Consider the following 22279-nt stretch of genomic DNA (forward strand, 5'->3'; position numbering starts at 1 on the left):
AGTCTGCCTATCCACGACTTTGCCCGTCTGAACCAGCAGCTGGTATATGAACTAAATCCAAATTCTTTATTGTAATTTTTCAAAGCCATAAATGGACTTTATCCTACTGATATATTTGAGCTTTTAACTTCATATATTCCATTTCAGGAAGACTACCTGAGGTCCAAAGATTGTGCAAAAGTGCAACTTGTATCTTTGCTCCACAGTCTTGTGTCTAGGAAAGGTCTTAAACCCTTAAACTAAGGAGTGCCATGGGCCTATTTAAAACTATCTGAGTTTACTTTTTGGCAAGGTAAGTGGCATGGCACATTGATTAGCTTGTAATCATTGTATCTATTTGATCTTACCAGTTCTGAGGAAAGAAGAATCGGGAAGGCAAACGCTGCATTTGGAAGACTCAAAAACATCTGGCCACTCAAAAACACCTCCCTCAAGACAAAACTGAATGTGTACAAAGCAATTGTTATCACCATCACAACATATAGCAGTGAGACATGGCAACTGACCAAGAAAGAATCGCAAAAGCTGGATGCATTCCATCACAAATGTCTGAGAAGAATATTGAGAATAACAGAGAGATAGGAAGATAAATGAAGAAGTCAAAAAAATTACTGGACAAGGCACCTCTCACAAATAATCTACAAAAGACGACATCAGTGGCTGGGACACATGCGGAGAATGGAAAAAGAATCCTTACCAAATACCGCCCTGGAATGGAAACCAGAAAATGCAAGAAGAAAGAGATGAATAACATGGACACGAACAGTTCTGATCATCATCAAGCACCTTAACAAAAAATGGGAAGATTTAGCAAGAAGGGCAGTTGATAGGCAAGGATGGCAAATGTGGGTAGCCCAATGTACAGCAAAGCATGAGAGAGACTAAGGTCTAAGGTCTAACATTATAAATAGTCTATACAGTGTTTTTGTGAGAAATTTACAATACTACTGCAGCTAGGCACTAAATACAAACACACAACTACAGAGCTGGCCCTTCTGAAGGCTGCCAATTGCCCACTTAACATGGCAAGAGGTGGCAATTAGTATGGGTAAAGGAATTCATTACAATGGGGAAAAATTGAGGCCGGGGTGGAAATGAGGTACTATTATGGCCTAATGACATATTGTAGGTTGCTTTTCTTCTTTGGCAAATCTGACTCTCAGAAGTCCCAAGTACATGGGGCCTATCATCTCCCAACTAAGCAACTCTGGCACAGTTGGCAGGAAATAAAGTTTCCTCTCCATTTTTCCATCAAAGGGGTTGGGGTTTGTCTTCTACTCCAAGGAAAGCAGAAGGGGGTTTGAACCTCTACAATCACTCTCAGTTCCCTCCAACTCCTTGGCAGCATGGCTTATTCCATCATCAGCCACTGCCCCAGAACTCCCCACAGGGAGCCATACTATGGAGTAAAACAGCAAGTACGATCCACGGATTTGGGGTGAGCAGGGCCGGCTCCAGGCACCAGCTCAGCAAGCAGGTGCTTGGGGCGGCCAAAGGGAAGGGGTGGCATGTTGGTTCTTTGGCGGCGGGTCCCTCGGTCCCTCCCGGAGGGAAGGACGTGCCACCGAAGAAGAAAGCGGCGCGGTGGAGCTGCCACCAAAGTTTGCGATCGTGGCTTCTTTCCCCCTGCCCCACCGCCTGGGGAGGCAAAAACCCTGAAGCCAACCGTGGGGGTGAGGTACAGTGGAGATGCGGAAGGATGGAACAGCCACTGTTCTAACACTGGCCCTCTGATCTTGGGCCTTTATCCCAGAAAGAGCCCAGCCCTTGCAGGGATCCTGTTGGAGAGGCTTCAGGAGGCCCAGGGAAAACAAGTAAATGATTCTGTGGAGATGGCACTGCCCTCTTCTGAGCCTTTCCTTCCCTACCACCTGCCCAGGTCCATAAGGATTTTATCCTTTCTAGGCACACAAGCAGATAGGACAATTGGGTCCATACTATGGAAATTTAGTTTGCACAGTGGATTTTACTTCTAGACCAGGGGTGGGCAAACTTTTTGGCTCAAGGGCCACATCTGAGTATGGAAATTGTATGGCGGGCCATGAATGCTCATAAAATTGGGGGTTGGGGTGTGGGAAGGGGTAAGGGCTCCGGCCAGGGGTGCAGGCTCCAGGGTGGGTCTGGGTATGAGGGGTTGGGGGTGCAGGAGGGTGCTCTAGGCTGGAACTGAGGAGTTCTAAGGGCAGAAAGGAGATCAGGGCTGCGGCAAAGGGTTGGGGCACGGGAGGGGGTCAGGGGTGCAGACTCTGGGCAGGGCTTACCTCAGGCAGCTCCCAGCAGCAGCAGCATGTCCCCCCTCTGGCTCCTATACAGAGACGGAGCCAGGCAGCTCTGCGCGCTGACCCATCCCCAGGCACCGTCCCTGCAGCTCCCATTGGCCTTGGTTCCTGGCTACTCCTACGTGTAGGAGCTGGAGAGGGAACATGCCACTGTTTCCAGGAGCCACAGCACACGCAGAGTAGGGCAATCCCCTGACCCTGCTCCCTGGTGGGACCTCGAGGGCCAGGTTAAAACTCTGAAGGGCCAGATGTGACCCCCAGGCCGTAGTTTGCCCACCCCTGTTCCAGACTCTGGAACCAGTGCAGTTCCTTTATGAATGTAGTAACATTGTACTTAGCACTATTCTAAAAAGTGTGCCAGTTTTGCACCACTCCGTCACTCAAAACTTCATCAGGTGCAGTAATTATGCTATACCATCAAATTTATAACATCAGGATGTTAACAGGTGAGCTGCACTAAGAAGGTATATATGAATGTAACATGGTAGCAGTAATGCACATTTAATGCAGAGTTACCATTTAGTTATACAAACTACGATAACGTGTGTTTAGTCATTATGGTCCCCAATCATGCTTTCCTTTCCCACTCCAAACTCCCACAGACATCAGTGGGAGTTACGGAAACTCAAGGAATACAGGACTGAGCCCCTTCTGTAATAGATCACTGGTGGTAAACGAGCTTCAGAAAGAAAAATTAAACATTTTAAAGAAAAAAAATACATTTATTTGGCTTACTATATTTCTTCTTTTTGTCTAGCAGCACCAAGTAGACTTCGGTGACTGGGGTGGGGGAATACTCTCCCTGCAATTGTCTTGCCTGTGGAACTAGCTAGCTTTATTCAGTTTAAATCCCCTCAAGTAGATTATTGTATTAATTCTGTAGCTTTGGCTGACCCAATAACTTAAAAACCACCAGTACCTTACTGGCTAAAGGTCCTGGAAAATTTTAACCTTGAGCCTAGCATTGAAATTTATTTGCAAACAACTCATCTTGGCTATTGTAACATATTCTATTACAGTCTGTTTTTTTTAATTCTATTATAATATTTCATTTTCTTCTCCAGCTTTTAGAGATCAGAAAACATACATTCACAATCTATATAAGTGAAGGAAATTAGTGGGATTTTAGGGTTAGAGCGCATTAATACTGGAGCTTATCTTTCTCAACACCTGAAAACATTATTATATTACATGCTCTACTGCATGTTAACTCTGCTAAACTCTTATTCCTCTCTATGAACAAGAAAATAAAAACTAAATTGTCATTTATTTTGCTCTTTTACTTTACCAAGTTTCCCCACAGAGTTTTGACGAAAGTTTCCGAAGTCTCTCAAAATATCAGCTGAAAGTATTTCTATCTAAAGGACTGTTAGCGGATAGCAATAGTAAGCTCTTATCCTCTCTGTGGACCAAGTGCTAGAGAAAGAAATGATCACATGTGTTAGGGCAGTGTATTACTTTCTCTCTTTCTCAGACTAAATTATCCTGATTTTGTGACGTCCACTGGAGTGCAAATTCTCTCACATCAGTTACAGATCAGTGCCAAAGAGCCAGTCATACTGAACAATCAACCCTAACAATATTCTTTGTGGTTTCAAAAAACAAATGGGGACGTGCCAGCCATCCTGGACTATTAAGTAAAGGGTACATCACTATGCCTTCAGTTTTCTGGGAAGGTGGATTGTATACACCCAATTGCTGTCAGCTAAAGCATGATTGTACCATCTTACAAAGGTAATGGTTCAAATGACTCAGGACGTCATTACTCTGCAACGTAACAGTGTCATTGCTGAATATATGTTGGTGGAATGGGTTAAAAGAGTGTCTCTAATAACCAGTAGAAGTAGCTTCATGGCAAACAGAGGTGCCACTAGCTCTGTTGTCCACTGCAATGAGAAACCCATAGCTTGCCCGTGCCAACTGACTTGGGCTTGTAGGGCAATTTCATTGCAGTGTAAACTTCCAGGCTCGGGCTGCATCCCAGACTCTAGGGTCCTGCAAGCTGGGAGGGGCCCGGAGCTCAGGCTCCAGCCTGAACCCAGAAGTCTACACTGCATTAAAACAGCCCCCACAGCCCGAGGCTTTGCTGTGTAGGCATTCACATAGGTCCTGTAGGTGCTACCATAAAGATGTGCATGTACCTGCTGTGCAACCAACACCTCACATTTTCACACCAAATGTCTGTGGTTAGGAAGTAAGTGGTTCTACAATGGACCTCCATGAATTTTGACAGGTCACTCCATTGTGCCTTCATTTGAAAATGTAGCACCTAAAGTCAATTTTTTAAAAATAAGCCCCATATTACTGTATAATTAAAAGGAAAACAACATCAGCACATGTGTTGTCATGTAACTGCAGGTCAACTGGTCATGGTTTAGGGCCAGCCATTTCATTGTTTTTATGGAAATTTGAATCCATCGTCAGGCTCTAAATTCTTGTTTTCTGAACAGTACCCAGCTTCTACTGACCACATTGCAGATCTGAGACATTCAAGCTAAAAGGATATATCATCTCCTTACAGCCAGTCAAGCAGTGGCATTAGCACCAGTTTTAAAAGCAATTTTTCATCCACACTCTGGAACAATAAAAGGATGCTAATGAGCAGCTGAGCTGGGACTCCCATGGGAAAAAATAAGCAGGAAGGTAAAACAGACCTAATAAAAAGTCAAAATATACTAGATACCTGATTTAGCCAAGCCAGGAATTCTTTGTACTTAAAAAAAAAATAATGCAGAACATTACTGAAGACCTCAACATTCTCCAGTAGGAGTATGGGGTTACGAACAAAACAACAACATTTTATAGGAGTAGTCAGCTAATCTCCCCAAATCTACATATGTTACTATGTATAAGTGAACTATTCTCTAATTACTCTGCCAGCAATATCCTTTCATGAACCACTTTTGTAATTCAGCCTGGGAATTGGTACAAGTAAATTTATACATAGCACTATTTGATTATACCTGAGAAAGCAGAACAAATCAGTCAGTGGTGCTTTCTCTGCAAAAAATATTAATCTCTGGGCAGACAGAAGCAGCACTGGGAAATCATAATAATCAGACAGTTTGCATTTCTTTTTGATTATTCTCTGTGTAAATTATGCATCATTCGTAAGAAAATAAATTCTGTCCAACAATAAACTACTGACTTGTTCTGAGAACAGACACTAAGATTCCTAAGTGAGTCACAGATGTTATTTATACTTTTAGTCATTTTAATCCTTTTAAACGTGTTTATTCTTAGTAATCTCATTTGTAGTGGGGCATATACACAAGCATCAAGAATGTGCAGTTTAACCCCATTGGGAACAATAAAAAATATCAACTCCATTTCCAGCCAGCTACATTTCAGAGCCCTTCAGCAGCATTTTGAAACTCTGAAGGGTTGATCTTGTGCTGACACTTCACCAGTATAACTACATTCACTAAAACTGTAAATAGATTTCAGGTTGTAGAAACTCCTGACAAACTACCAAAGGAGCTCTGGTGACAGAAAACTGTGCGTTTAGCCAGGAGATCAAGCTGAAAAATATACTACAGGTCAAGTAGCCTGATCAATATAATAATTTGCTCCAAGCTGGAACAAATCACAGTCTCTAGTTGAAGACTCACAAGTACTATATTCTCTTATATACTATATCTTGTGCTTTGCAGGAAGTTTGAGAGACTTTTTATGAAGCAATAGATATGCCAAATGTGCTTTGATGGTGGCAAAATTTGTATTTAGTTAGAAGACTGAACCGCTACCTAAACTGTGAATCAAGTTGTCTGATCAATATAATAATAGCTGCAGGCTACAAAGAATTACGGCCTCTGATTGAAGAGACACAAGTAGTGTATAATAGACACTGCAGCTTGTGCAATGTAGGCAACAATGTAAAGCCATTTATGAAAAAAGCAGAAGTTGCTTGAAAGCATGTAGCTGCTGAATAGTTTCATTAATTGTTGACACTTCTGCCCAGAGGCTACGTGCCCCAGTTCAACACATTCTTATTGTTGGGTTCTCACGTTTCCTCCCTGTATTTGACATCAGGTACCAAGGCAATGACATTAGTCAACTGTCTTTCAACAAGGACTAGTGAGAATTTCAGAGGGAACAAAACCAAAACAAAACCCCACTGGCCTAGATCTGATTTCCTTTTGATAAACATAGCTAAGATATCACCTGACAAATCCAGCATGTGAGTTTAAATCAGTACTTAGAACCCCTTAACAGCAGAGGTCATTATATGCACTATTACATGTCAGCTTGTCAGCCAAATGTGCAGATAGTATCACAGGACACAGAACAGTAACACAGGACACAAAGCTGTGTTTTAGGAACAGAATCCGATTTGTACCTTACCTGTCTCTTTGTCTTGGACTGCTTCTAGGTGCAAGTCATTCAGAAGGTGCTCCAAAATCTTCTCTGGAGTTCCCGACACCACCACATATCTATCAGAAAGCAGAGAGTCCACAGAGTCATCCTCAATTGAAGACTGTGAGCGGCTACTCCATTCATCCTCCTCATCCTCTTCATCAATATATTTAAAATAAGGCACATCAAAGGTAGGCAAGGGAAGCTCCCTGCCTAGAAAGGCAGCAGAATCCTTCCTGTCTAAATGAGGGTCAAAGATCCTCAGCCTGGAACTTCCCATAGTGTCGAGTTAATAACAAAGACATTCCCTAAATGCTACAATATCTTGCCATCTTATTTCTCTTGCTGGTAACTGAGTCCATCTGGCTGCTGAAAGCTCTGCAGTCAGCTTGTGTGTGTCTCTCTCTCTCTCTCTCTCTCTGAGTGCCCAAGGAAAAAACTCTTACCTCCACTCATTCTCGGCACTCCCAGATGTGGGGGCTGGGCTATGTGACGACACTTTCCTAAGCACCAGAACATCTTGGTCTTGTTCCTTCACTTGAATAGTAGATACTTCATCATTCTGCTTTAATTTGGAGGGGGAGGAGGGAATAACAGAAAAAGAAAGTGGTAAATTCTCATGGGATTCGGAAAAAATTGAGAGAGCTGATTAGAGCTACATTTTCTCCCTATGGAAGCTGCTACGCACTGCAATTTCTGCCCATAATTTATACTCCAAAGCTTCACAATGCATCAGGCATCTAGGCAGATCTCTTGCTTGCCTTTTATATACATTAGCAGAGCTGGAAACAAGGGAGAAAGCAGCTCCCTTTGCTGAAGTATTTAAATTAAGAAACAGGGTTAATACATCTGGTTGGAGAGCTGAAATGAAGAAAGGTTCCCCTTTGTGACTTTTGTTACCAGTTTTTAGCAGTGTATTAGAGGGTTATTCACAATTACAGTTATGTATTCATCTTCCATTTGAAGAATGCATGTTTCACTATTTTTTTAATTAATAAACTGGAAGACTGCTTACGATAGTCACAGAACTGCAAACACTTTCACAGCACTAACAATAGGTAACTTACTGCTCAAACAATGTACATGCTGTAAAACTACTTGTGTGTTTAAATAGAGGCAATACAATTAGTGAGATCAAATATCGCATATATGTTTCTAAGCCTCTATTTGTATTTTGCATTTAAATCTCCCTCCTTCTCAACAACCTTTTAATTATAAAAACAAGACAACACAGGAAGTTAAGCCCCATGAACATCCATAGTTTGAATCTGAGTTAAATTGAGATATGGACATTATGGGTCAGTGCACTGATTTTCTTCATCTAGGTTCCCTTAAACAGGAGGGAGCTGAACAATCATCCGTTTCTGCTCACACAGCCTATATCCATGAGCACAGAGCAACTAAAGCAAGCTGACTGTGCAGTGTACAAGATGAGGGTTTGCTGCTGACTGAGCAGCGTGCATTGAAACATAGTGACTGATGAAGAGCTTCTGACCACAGTGAGATTCTCCTGGCAGACCCTGCCACAAGTGCATGAAGCCGCACAAAGAGAGGCAGGAAACATAATGCAAACAGATATTTCAGTTACTGCTGCTGCAGCTCTGAGAATTTATTAAAAATATCAAAAATGCTTCATGGTAATTTGGTTTGGCATTACACTGTTCAGTAATTGTTGTATGCAGTGTAGTTGTAGTCGTGTCAGTCCCAGGATATTAGAGACACAAAGTGGGCAAATATCATTTCTTGCATTTTGCTGTGATGCTGGGAATATCTTTCCCAGACCTCAAGAAGAGCTCCGTGTAGCTTGAAAGTTTCTCTCTCTGACCAACAGAAATTAGTCCAATAAAATATATTACTTCACCCACCTTGTCTCACTGGTCAGTAAATCAGACCAGGGGTGTGTGTCTGTTTTTTGCCACCTCAAGCATAGCAGTCAGGCAGCTTGCGGCAGCACACCTGCGGACAGTTCGCTGGTCACGCTGATTCGGCGGCGTTTCTGCAGGTGATCTGCTGGTCCTGCGCCTTTGGCACCTGTCGCCAAATTGCCACTGAAGCCATGGGACTGGCGAACCTCCTGCAGGCATGCCGCCGATGCCTGCCTGACTGCCACCCTCACAGTGACCAACATGCCACCCCCCGCAGCTTGCTGCCCCAGGCACGCGCTTGCTGTGTTGGTGCCTGGAGCTGCCCCTGAATCAGACACAAGCTTTAGCCTATTTTTTAAGCAATAAAACTAGCACTTATGTATCAACTGTACAGTATCCATAATCCATCAGAGGAGAAGTGGAACTGGGAGGCTGAGGGAGCAGGGGCTGCTAGTGCCCCTGCAATGGAAATATTCTGGGGGCTCTATCCCCAAATAAACCCCTGCATGATAAGGAGGGTGGCGCAGAGACAAGAACAGGATTCAGAGGAACTGGAGCGGCCACTGCAGGGCCCAGGAACAGGATCGGGAGCAGGACCTGGAAGGGCTGTAATGGGCCTGCTTGGGAGCAGTTGGGACTCTCCTTCCTAGCATGGAGCCAGCTGCCCACTCCTCTCCTATCTCAGTACCTCTCCTCACTTCTCCTTCTGTCCCTCCCCCCATCTATCAGCTGACAGAGAATTCCAAAATATGAAAGATTTACTGAAAGCAACAATGTTCATGATGCCACACAGTGGTGCAGCTTTATGATTAGCCTTTTATTTCCTTATTATTTAATATTTATTTTGTGATAGCACTCAGAGGCTCTGATCCTGCACACATGAAGACATAATCCCTGCCCCGAAGAGCTTGCTTTCTAAGAAGATTTCTTTATTAGAAAACACCATGAAGAATTGACCTATTAAATTTCTTCAAGATCAGACATACTGGTACTGAACCAATTAATGTCAGATATTCATTGCAACCCTCCCGAGGGGCATTAGTGAGGAGCCACGTTACAGGAATACTGATGCATAACTGTAATCTTCTATTTCACCAGATGTGTTTTTTGTTGCCTACACATTTACAGAGCTGCAATGAAAGAAGAATAAAGAGAGAAAATAACACAAACAATTCATCAAAAGACAGGGTTATACACACAAAACTCTCAGACATCCTCTAATCCCGATACTCATTTCCCCATAATCCATAGATATTTTGAGGTGAAATACATATTGGGCATTTATATAATGTATGGTATTATCAACATCAGTGGACCATCTACATACACATATATGGAAATGGGTTTCTAGTGTGTGTAAGTGCGTATTAAATACATGTACGTTTTGTGCAGAACACTAGTGGGCAGTGGAGGAGGCAGAAGCTATATCATACTGATAGGGCACTAATAATATCTTATCCTGAGAAGGTATAGTTTCTGATTTGAAATCCTGCTAAACATAAAACATTTCCAGTATCAAAATAAACTAATGTTTAAAATCTCCATTAACCACTTGGATAAGAGTATGCAAATTAACTGCATAGTGCCCAGATAAAGTTTTAACAAGGTTCTTCCTTTCCGTCTTCTTTGCATATTTGTTTCAAATTATAGAGTGACCATGGGGCCAGGTTTTGGATTCACAAAATGTATTCACTCAGGACTCAGTTTATATATAAAATAAATAAAATCACATGAAGAAAGGACCCATACATATCCCAGAGTTTAAAGTGTTTGTGTTTTCAAGACTAAAAGACATTCATTTGAAATTATGTAAAGATGAAAAACGTTTCTCCTATTAGAATCTTGTATGGTCCAGGAGATAATTAATGCATGTTGGAAGAAAACTGAACCAGGGCCACCATCAGTCTGCCCTTCCTACATCCATGGGGAGAAGAGAACAAGGAGGACAGAGAATGTAAAGTATCCGAAAGGGAGGACAGAGACATGAGCAAGATTATGCCCTGTAGAATGTAACAGTGAGTCAAGATATGTTTCTGTCAATAGTCATTTTAAGTTTTCATATTCAAAATATTGAACAAAACAAACACTTAGCACTTTTTCAAAACAATGTACAGGTATTGTCTAACTACTCTGTACTATACCTTTGTGAGCTAGGCAGGTCTGTATTATTATCCCCATTTTATCAATAATAAAACCGAGGCAAAGAGACTGCCCAGAGTTACACTGCAAGTCAGCAGCAGAGTCACAACTAAGCCCTAGTCTACACTACAAACTTAAAATCAGTAGAACTACATCGCTCAGGGATGTGGAAAATCCACACCCCTAAGCATCAGTTATACGGACCTAACCCTTACTGAAGACAGTGCTGTGTCAACAGGAGGGCTTCTCCTCTCGACATAGCTACCACCTCTTGGGGAGATAGAGTATCTATACCGACAGGAGATGCTCTCCCATTGGCATAGGTAGCATCTTCACTAAGCATTAGAGTGGCACAGCCACAGCACTAAGGGTACGTCTATACTACAGGATTATTCTGATTTTACATAAACCGGTTTTATAAAACAGATTGTATAAAGTTGAGTGCATGCAGCCACACTAAGCACATTAATTGGGCGGTGTGCATCCATGGTCCAAAGCTAGCGTCGATTTCCGGAGCGTTGCACTGTAGGTAGTCTCCCCCGCCCCTTAGAATTCTGGGCTGAGAGCCCAGTGGCTGATGGGGCAAAAATCATTGTCGCGGGTGGTTCTGGGTAAATGTCGTCAGTCATTCCTTCCTCCGGGAAAGCAATGGCAGACAATCATTTCGCACCCTTTTTCCCTGGATTGCCCTGGCAGACGCCATAGCATGGAAACCATGGAACCCATTCAGTTTTTTTGTTTGTTTGTTTTTTTGTTTTGTTTGGTTTTTTTTTGTTTTTTTTACAGTCACCGTATGTGTACTGGATGCCGCGGACAGAGGCGATACTCCAGCGCTACACAGCAGCGATCATTTGCTTTTGCATGATAGCAGAGATGGTTACCAGTCGTTCTGTACTGTCTGCTGCCAGTGTAAATTGGCAATTAATTGACGGTTATCTGTCCTTCTGTACTGTCTGCTGCTATCATGGGTGCTCCTGGCTGAGATCGGCCGGGGGCGCAAAAGCAAAACTGGGAATGACTCCCCGAGTCAATCCCTCCTTTATGATTTCTAAAAATAGAGTCAATCCTGCCTAGAATATGGGGTAAGTGTGCTAGAGAACCAGTGTATCAGAGAGCACAGCTGCTCCGTGTCAGATCCCGCAGAAATGATGAGCTACATGCCATTCATGGGGGGTGCCCCTGCAACAAGCCCACCCATTGCTTCCCTCCTCCCCCAACCTTCCTGGGCTACTGTGGCAGTGTCCCCCCCATTTGTGTCATGAAGTTATAAAGAATGCAGGAATAAGAAACACTGACTTGTTAGTGAGATAAAATAAGGGGGAGGCAGCCTCCCGGTGCTATGACAGTCCAGGCAGGACATTAAGCGGTGCGGAGGAGAGGAGCCCAGCGTCCTGCTGCTATGATAGTCCAGGCAGGACAGAATCTTTTCTTTACACAGAAAAGGGAGGGGGCTGATGAAGCTCAGCCCCCAGTTGCTATGATGAGGATGGTTACCAGCTGTTCTGTCCCATCTACTGGGAGTGACCAGGAATCATTCCTATTTTTACCCAGGTGCCCCCGGCCGACCTTACCTGAGGCAAGCCAGGAGCACTCACGGGCTGATGATGACAATGGATATCAGTCATATTGCACCATCTGCCACCAGGAAGGGGAGAGGAGTGGATACTGCTCTTCACTGCTGCAGCATCACGTCTACCAGCAGCATTCAGTAGACATAGGGTGACATTGAAAGAAGTCAAGAAACGATTTCTTTCCCTTTTCTTTCACATGGCAGGGGGAGTAAATTGACGAGCTATTCCCTGAACCACGCCGGACAATGTGTTTGAACCTACAGGCATTGGGAGCTCAGCCAAGAATGCAAACACTTTTCAGAGACTGCTGGGGACTGTGGGATAGTTGGAGACCTCAGTACCCCCTCCCTCCCTCCATGAGCGTCCATTTGAGTCTCTGGCTTCCCGTTACGCTTGTCACGCAGCACTGTGTAGCTTGTAGATTTTTTTTTTCAAACGCTTTGGCATTTCGTCTTCTGTAACGGAGCTTTGATAGAACAGATTTGTTTCCCCATACAGCGATCAGATCCAGCATCTCCCGTACGGTCCATGCTGGAGCTCTTTTTGGATTTGGGACTGCATCGTCACCCGTGCTGATCAGAGCTCCACGCTGGGTGAACAGGAAATGTAATTCAAAAGTTCGCGGGGCTTTTCCTGTTTACCTGGCCACAGCATCCGAGTTGAGATTGCTGTCCAGAGTGATCACAGTGGTGCACTGTGGGATACCACCCGGAGGCCAATACCGTCGATTTGCGGCCACACTAACCCTAATCTGATATGGTAATACCGATTTTAGAGCTACTTCTCTCGTTGGGGAAGAGTACAGAAACTGATTTAAAGAGCCCTTTATATCGATATAAAGGGCCTCGTAGTGTGGACGGGTACAGCGTTAAATCGGTTTAACGCTGCTAAAATCGGTTTAAATGCGTAGCGTAGACCAAGCCCAAGTGTAGACAAGCCCTAAAACTCAGGCGTTCCTGGCATCTCAGCTTCAAGCTCCGTTCACAGGATCACAGCTACTACTTTGTGTTTTGCTTATTTGACATTCACTTCACCCCGGAGAAAGGGGGAAAATAACTTAGTAATAGCTGGTTTCAGGGTTTGCTTGGGGTACGTCTACACTACCCGCCGGATTGGCGGGTAGTGGTCGATCTATTGGGGATTGATTTATTGCGTCTACTATAGAAATGGATAAATTGATCCCCGATCACTCTGCCATCAACTCCGGAACTCCATCACAGTGAGAGGTGGAAGTGGAGTTGATGGGGGAGTGGCGGCCGTTGATCCCGCACTGCAAGGATGCAAAGTAAATGATTCTAAGTCAATCTGAGATACGTCAACTTCAGCTACGTTATTCTTGTAGCTGAGAATACCCCCACAGAGTAGACCAAGCCTTGGTTTTGTGCTTTTGTAGAGGAAGCATTGCCTGGAGGATAGATCACAGAATGAAGAGTCAGAAGCTCCTAAACTGTAAACTGGATGTGCCACTGAATCAATGTGTGGCCTTGGGAAAGTCACTTACCCAGATTCCATGTTTCTCTGTTTCCCCGTGGACAAAGCATCTGTCTTACTTACATGGGTACTGTGAGGATCAATTCATTTGTGTTTGCATAGCGTAACCCACACACCTGCTGGGTGTGGTGTTCTGTCCCATCCAGTGGCACTGAGACCAGTTAGAGAGAGAGATAAAATGATTCTGTTCTACAGCCTTAGCTAACACCCAGTTGGCTTTTAGCTCATACTGTAGAGGCTCATGCACTAAGCTCCGTACGTCCCCAGTTTGGTCCTACCTGTCAACGACCGGGGTCTGTTGACATTGCAATAGCACTGTCAAGAACTATTACACCTCATGTTTGCTGTGTTTAAGTAATTGCCTCTTGGAATCCAAATACAGTACACCTACCTTATTAGATCACCCCTACATGAAAGTTACTTATGGTCAGGAGTTTCAAACAAACAATAAGAATTACTTGACCTAGCAGCTCTTTTGACCAATATTATAGTCAATTTTCCACTAAAGGATCTATTTGTCTGCTATTGAAATAAGCCATATTGTCTGCACTGTGATTTAATTAAAATTAGGGCTGTCGATTAATCACAGTTAACTCACGTGATTAACAAAAAAAATCACAATTAATTGCACTGTTAAACAGAATACACATTTAAATTAAATATTTTTGATATTTTTCTACATTTTCAAATATATCTATTTCAATTACACAGAATACAAAGTGTACAGTGCTCACTTTATATTTTTGATTAAAAATATTTGCACTGTAAAAATGATAAATAATTTTCAATTCACCTCATACAAGTACTGTAGTGCAATCTCTATCATGAAAGTGACTTACAAATGTATTTTTTGTTACATAACTGCACTACAACAAAACAATGTAAAACTTTAGAGCCTACAAGTCCACTCAGTCCTACTTCTTGTTCAGCCAAACGCTCAGAGAAACAAGTTTGTTTACATTTATGGGAGATAAGGCTGCTCACTTCTTAATTACAATGTCACCTGAAAGTGAGAAAAGGCATTCGCATGGCACTGTTGTAGCTCACATCACAAGATATTTATGTGCCACATGTGCTAAAGATTCATACGCCTCTTCATGCTTCAGTCATTGTTCCAGAGGACATTATTCCATGCCGATGACACTTGTTTAAAAAAAAATGCATTAAACCTGACTGAACTCCTTGGGGGAGAATTGTATGTCTCCTGCTCTGTTTTACTCGCATTCTGCCATATGTTTCATGTTATAGCTGTCTTGGATAATGATCCAGCACATGCTGCAAATATGACAAAATGTAAAGAAGATACCAATGTGAAATTTCTAAAGATAGCTACAGCACTCGACTCAAGGTTTAAGAATCTGAAGAGCCTTCCAAAATCTGAGAGGGATGAGGTGTGGAGCATGCTTTCAGACATCTTAAAAGAGCAACACTCTGATGCAGAAACTACAGAACCCAAAAATCACCAAAAGAGAAAATCAACCTTCTCCTGGTGGCATCTGACTCAGCTGATGAAAATGAACATGTCGGTCTGCATTGCTTTGGATCATTATTGAGCAGAACCCATCATCAGCATGGACGCATGTCCTCTGGAATGGTGGCTGAAGCATCAAGGGATATATGAATCTTTATCACATCTGGCATGTAAATATCTTGTTATGCTGGCTACAACAGTGCCATGCAAATGCCTGTTCTCACTTTCAGGTGACAATGCAAACAAGAAGCAGGCAGTATTATCTTCTGCAAATGTAAACAAGCTTGTTTATCTGAGCGACTGGCTGAATAAGAAGTAGGACTGAGTGGACTTGTAAGCTCTAAAGTTTTACTTTTTTTTTTTTTTTTTTGAATGCAGGGGTTTTTTTGTACATCATTCTACATTTGTAAGTTCAACTTTCATGATAAAGATATTGCACTACAGTACTTGTATGAGATGAATTTTAAAAGACTTTTTATAGTGCAAATATTTGTAATAAAAATAAATATAAAGTAAGCACTGTACATTTTGTATTCTGTGTTGTAACTGAAATATATTTGAAAATGTAGAAAACATCCAAAAATATTTAAATAATGGTATTCTATTATTGTTTAATTGCATGATTAATTTTTTTAATTGCTTGACAGCCCTAATTAAAACAATAGAAAAATACTACCATTTATTCTCAGCCTGTCAGTAACTGTGGAGTGCTATAAATATTTATGTATGTAAGGTAACTAGACAAATGGAACTCCCTGCTTAGCTGGTCTTAAGTTTTGTAGGTCTCTTCACATAACTGGGGATATGACCCTGTTAGCGTGAATTCCTAACGATATTCAAGCACAAATGACAGTGATGAAAACAAGAACAGAAGGGGTGCAGGTTTCAGTGTTGCAGACATTTCCACATTGATTTCTCTGTATTACCATCAATTGACATGGCACTGGCACAATCCAACCTCCAGTCAAATTCATAGAGAATGGAAACAAACAAGATTATCTCCCAAGACAATGTGCCTTAGAGAAACCCAGTCACTGTTCTCCTAGGACAGTTTTGGCTTTTCATTAACATTTTTGTAAGAAACCAATGTACAGAGAGAATGACTCACCTCCTCCCTATGAGAAAAATCCCAATTAGGGAGGCTGTGATTCTGCAAAGCATCAGAAGTTTGTTGTGGTTATTTTTTTTTTTTTGCAAAGGAACGTTTTGAATTTCATTTTAACCCACCTCCCCAAAGTTTTTTTGTGGGGAGGGGTAGGAGGGATCGGAGGGGAGAGGATTTTTGGATAGATGGTTCCAGCTTTGAATCAGCTCCATTTCAAAAGGCAGAGGCAGGTTTGGTCTTACAAAGACTCATCTGTAAAGTTTTGGTTTTCCCAAAACAAGATTGGCTGGGATCCAGGTTCCAGTTAATCTAAACCCCCAAAGATCAGGTGGGTTTGATGTGAGGCATGGATCCAGTTTGGGCTCATTCCTGCTTCTATCTGCAGGGGTTACAAGTGCTGTTCACTCTCTTCCAGAGCCACTGCAACCACCAAATCGAGTCCAGCAATAGAGTATGTGACACAAAGCCACCATCCTCCTTGGCTTGCAGAATCTGAAGACAGGAACACTAATGACAGGCATTCACAAACGGTGCTGAAGGACAGGACCAAGTGGCATTAGAGGCATAAACAATGCGCCCATCAAAGCAGTCAGTTTTAGAAGAGAGCTTCACTGATTGGCAAAAGGTGCACCTTAAGCAGCTGTTAATGAATCTACATAGTTTCATGAAAGGGAGGGTTAATGGGTAAGAAGAAATGAAGAGGGAAATAAGAAAAGAGAAAAATGACAGGGAAGAGAAGAATGATTAGGGAACAAATTTTGGGGAGGAAGCACCTTGGCTTGGGAGAATAAGGGCAACATATCGTGGTGGGCAGTCAGAGAGCCTGGAACTTTCTGATGTCCCTTCATCCTCAAAACTCTAGGCAGTCCTATTCTAGCATGAAAGGAAAAACAGTACATTTGTTCCGTTATGAAGAACGTAATCAGAATACTGCTCTATTTGAACAGCTGAATAGAAATTAATGTGTGATTTGCAGAGATGTACTGTCATTCCTCTACGAGACCGGATGTCGTCATTGGTTTCAAAGGATGTATTTATTTCACTCTTTTCTAAAGCACCAACACTGTAGTATCTAGGTGCTAGTCACATCATAATTTAATAATATAAACTTTCCAATTAAAAGAACACTCCTTCCCCATCATCTCCTCAAACTGTGTTCTCCAAGGAGACCAGATCCTCTCAATAGCCAGCCAAGAGACCAGTTTCAGAGGGAATCCCACACCACTGACTTTAATGTTAGGAAACGGCATGAATAACGGGATCCTACTAAATGGAGCATTCAAAATGCAAGTCTGCATTCAGACTCCTGAGCAGAGATTCTGAATACAGGCAGAAAGAATTCCCTATTTGGTCAACATGTAATGAAGCAAAACTTCACACAGACTATCTCCTTCTAAATCACATACACTAACAAAGGGCAAGAACATTTTGTTTTTACATCTTAATATGGTAAAACGACTCAGCACAATCAGATAATGCTGATCACTTCTGTCTTCACATCTTTTGATGCTGGTGCCAGTATATATCCTTGAGTGACAAGGGAACAGGTATATCCTGGGAACAATGCAAGCATATGCAGGTATCAGTACTCATTCCACACCACAGAACTAAGCTCCAACAGAGCTTCTACGGTAGCACAAGGTGGGGAGATATGAGGAGGTGGAAAAGAGGAACAAGAATGGCTGGTGGGCCTATGATGATCTGGATCCATTGGGAGTGGTGTGCAGTAGTTGCAGAGGCTACCTACAGTGAATGCACTGTTTCTGCTCTGTGTTTTGAAGAGGATTCTATCCCCCAAGGTCCTATGGAGTACCACTGCACATACCCATTTACTTAAGCTTTGTTCTGAACTAAATATTTAGGCCTAAGAGTTGAAACTGTTGTTCTGGAATATGGCAGTGGAGGATGGACAAGCATTTTATGAAAAAATAAATATTCAATATATGGTATAAAATATATTCAGGTAGCTGAGAGGTTGCAATGGGAACAGGGATAGAAAATCTTGGAAAATCCATCTCAGGTATGTTGTTTCATGGAGTTCCAAAGCATATCAAAGTCACAATAGACAGACTTGATTTACTTGCAGAACACTGAGAACAACATTTAAGAATAATTGGCATAGCTTAACCAACCCAATGCATGAAGGACAGGTCACTGATACAGAGCGATCTGGATCACTTGGTAAACTGAATGCAGGCTAACTTGTATTTTAATACATCTAGGAACAAACAATGAAGGTCATACTTACTGGATGATAGACTTTATCCTGGGAACTAGCGACAAACAGACTTGGGGGGTCAGAGTAGATAATCACCTGAACATGAGATCCCAGTGTAATGCTGTGGCTAAAAAGGCTAATACAATCCTTGAATGTATAAAATACAGTAGTAGGGCTGTTATACTACCTCTATATTTGGCACGGGAGTGATTGCCATTAGAAAGCACTTGGCCAGCTCCGGCATTCACAATTCAAGAAGGATGTTGATAAATTATTAGAGGGATCAGAGAAGAGCCATGAAAAAAAATTAAAGGATTAGAAAACATGCCTTTAGTGACAAACTCAAGGAGCTCAATGTATTTACCTTAACAAAGAGAAGGTTAAGGAGTGACTTGATCACAGTTTATAGGTCCCTACACAGAACACAAAAATTTGGTAAATCACCTCTTGAATGTAGCAGAGAAAGGTGCAACAAAATCCAATGGCTCAAAGAAGAAGTGCATGAATACAGCCCTGTACGGATCAAAAACGTGGATCCACATCCACCAGAATCAATCCATGATCTGAGCCGCTAGCCGCCTTATCAGTAGGGCACTTAGAGCTAGGGATAGGGTACCTCAGGGTAGGGCACTTGGAGCTAGGGTTAGGGTTCCTATGGGTAGGACGACCCCCCCTTTAGGGTTAGGGTTCCCATGGGTAGGGCACTGAGAGCTAGGGTTAGGGATCCTATGGGTAGGGCTTCCCACTCTAGGGTTAGGGTTCCTATGGGTAGGGCACTTGGAGCCAGGGTTAGGATTCCTATGGGTAGGACGACCCCTCCTTAGGGTTAGGGTTCCTATGGGTAGGGCACTGAGAGCTAGGGTTAGGGATCCTATGGGTAGGGCACTTGGAGCTAGGGTTAGGGTGCATATGGGTAGGGCTTTCCACCCTAGGGTTAGGGTTCCTAAGGGTAGGTCACTTGGAGCTAGGGTTAGGGTTCCTACGGGGAGGGCGCCCCGCTCTAGGGTTAGGGTTCCTTTGGGTAGGTCAGTTGGAGCTAGGGTTAGGGTTCCAATGGATAGGGTACCCCACCCTAGGTTTAGGGTTCCTAAGCGTAGGGCACTTGGAGACATGGTTAGGGTTCCTATGGGTAGGGCACTGGGAACTAGGGTTAGGATTCCTATGGGTAGGGATTCCTGTCCTAGAGTTACAGTTCCTAAGGTTATGGCACTTGGAGCTAGGATTAGGGTTCCTATGCGTAGGGCTTCCCGTCCTAGGGTTAGGGTTCCTAAGGTTAGTGTACTTGGAGCAAGGGTTAGGGTTCCTAAGGGGAGGGCATTCAGCCCTAGGTTTAGGGTTCCTATAGGTAGGACTTCCCGACCTCGAGTTAGGGTTCCTAAGGGTATGGAACTTGGAGCTAGGGTCAGGATTCCTATGGGGAGGACGCACGGCCCTAAGGTTTGGTTCCTAAGGGTAGGGCATTTGCAGCTATGGTTAGGGTTCCCATGGAGAGGGCTTCCCACCCTAAGGTTACGGTTCCTAAGGGTAGGATACTTGGAGCTAGGGTTAGGGTTCCTATGGGTAGGGCACCCTGCTCTAGGGTTACGGTTCCTATGGGTAGGGCACCCCGCTCTAGGGTTAGGGTTCCTGAGGGTAGGGCACTTGGAGCTACGTTTAGGGTTCCTATGGGTAGGGCACCCTGCCCTAGGGTTAAGGTTCCTATGAGTAGGGCACTTGGAGCTAGGGTTAGAGTTCCTATGGGTAGGACTTCCCACCCTAGGAGCTAGGTTTAGGGTTCCTATGGGTAGGGCTTCCCACCCTAGGGTTAAGGTTCCTATGGGGAAGGCACCCCGCCCTAGGGTTAGGGATCCTATAGGTAGGGCATTTGCAGCTAAGGTAAGGGTTCCTATGGGTAGGGCTTCCTGCCCTAGGATTAGGGTTCCTAAGGGTAGGGCACTTGGAGCTAAGGTTAGGGTTCCTATAGGTTGGGCTTTCTGTCCTAGGGTTAGGGTTCCTATAGGTTGGGCTTTCTGTCCTAGGGTTAGAGTTCCTTAGGGTAGGGCACTTGGAGCTAGGGTTAGGGTTCCTATGGGGAGGGCGCCTCACCCTAGGGTTAGAGTTCCTATGGGTAGGGCACTTGGAGCCAGGGTTAAGTTTCCTATAGGTAGGGCTTTCTGCCCTAGGGTTAGAGTTCGTAAGGGTAGGGCACTTGGAGCTAGGGTTAGGGTTCCTATGGGGAGGGCGCCTCACCCTAGGGTTAGAGTTCCTATGGGTAGGGCACTTGGAGCCAGGGTTAAGTTTCCTATAGGTAGGGCTTTCTGCCCTAGGGTTAGAGTTCGTAAGGGTAGGGCACTTGGAGCTAGGGTTAGGGTTCCTATGGGGAGGGCGCCCCACCCTAGGGTTAGGGTTCCTAAGGGTAGGGCACTTGGAGCCAGGTTTAAGTTTCCTATATGTGTATCCACATCGGCATCCGCAGTAGCAAGCTGTGTCAGAAAGGCTAGCAATGGGGGAGGGGGGGGCAAGAGGGAATGGAGATGAGCGAGGGGGGGGCGGGGTCTTGCAAGGAAGAGGCAGCCTGAGGGTGGGGACTCAGGGTCTGGGCTTGTGCGGGGAAGGGGTCTTGAGGAGAAAGGGCAATGCGGGGGGGGGGGAGGAAGAGGCACTGCACTCTGCTCCTGGGGGCTCTCAAGCCATGGCAGCAGCAGTGCATGTTGCACTGTAGTGGGGCGGAGGGGTGGGGCGCCGGGGCCCCACCTGGTCCAATCTCTGTGCCCAGCAGCCAGCTGGCTGGGAGTGCAGCCAGTGCTGCCAGGTGGTGGGGACGCTGGCACCACCCAAGGGGCCTGAGCTGCTGTACAGGAAGCAGCATGGTGAGCTGGAGCTGGATAATCCCGACTCTGTCCTGCCGCCTAACCCCAAGCCCTGGTTGCTAGCTTCCAGCCCTGAGTGCGCTGCACCCCGCCCCCCGGCTACCCAAGTCAGATGCCACAGGCCAGGCACCGCTGGTAAGTAGAGCCCTGCACGGATGTATCTGCATCCGATCCACTATCCGCAAAAATGGCCCGCGGACATGAAGCGGCTATGTGCAGATTTGCAGGGCTCTATTGATGAATTCAGACTGGAAATAAGGCACACATTTTTAATAGGGAAGATAACTAACGATTAGAACAGCTTACCAAAGGTTAGGAGGATTCTCAATCACTAGCAATTTTTAAATCAAGATTGGATGTTGTTCTAAAAGATATATTCTAGTTCAAATAGGAATTAATTCACAGAAGTTCTATGGCCCGCATTCTGCAGGAGATCAGATTAGATGATCACAGATGTCCCTTCTGGCTTTATAATCTATGAAATCGCTAAATACTCTGACCTATAGGTTACCAACAGTCATGGAGCACATTTTCCGACCATCTCCCACTTTCATAAAGAAAAATGTCAAAGATGGACACTGTTCCATTTCTCAAAATATCATAAGCACGAAATTTTGATTTGAATGGGACTCTCGTATTTGCATGAGTCAATTAGACAAACATCAACCGTCCCAATTTTCGAAGAAAAACAAATATCTGTAGATGCAGAATCACCCAAAACACTGTTCACACAATATTTAACAAACACACACTAAATGCAAGGGGATGGCCAAAGGAGAAAAAAATCTGCATCTTTTCATTCCTTATGTTGTTACCTACTATATACTAACATTGAATTAACACTATACCCTTCTTTTGGATTATACAGTAGTAGCTTGTTTCCAATCATAACCAATTGGTAAATCTACCTTAGAACTCACATCAACCCCCCAAAA

At 43.8% G+C, this 22279-nt stretch overlaps 1 protein-coding gene across 2 annotated transcripts in view; it reads right to left on the minus strand.

The window, feature by feature from the left end:
* Positions 1-22279, minus strand: part of RAPGEF5 (Rap guanine nucleotide exchange factor 5) — a 227601-nt gene that overhangs the window by 84133 nt on the left and 121189 nt on the right. The window contains exons 10-11 of one of the 2 annotated variants that reach the window (XM_050938790.1): positions 7082-7197; positions 6624-6712 (exon numbers count right to left, since the gene is read on the minus strand). In XM_050938790.1, coding sequence (XP_050794747.1) covers positions 6624-6712; positions 7082-7197 — 205 coding nt within the window. Of the gene's footprint in view, positions 1-6623; positions 6713-7081; positions 7201-22279 lie in introns of both variants that reach the window. The other variant, XM_050938789.1, reaches the window with a different exon arrangement.

Source organism: Gopherus flavomarginatus, chromosome 2, assembly GCF_025201925.1.
Source record: "Gopherus flavomarginatus isolate rGopFla2 chromosome 2, rGopFla2.mat.asm, whole genome shotgun sequence".
Lineage (NCBI taxonomy): Eukaryota > Metazoa > Chordata > Testudines > Testudinidae > Gopherus > Gopherus flavomarginatus.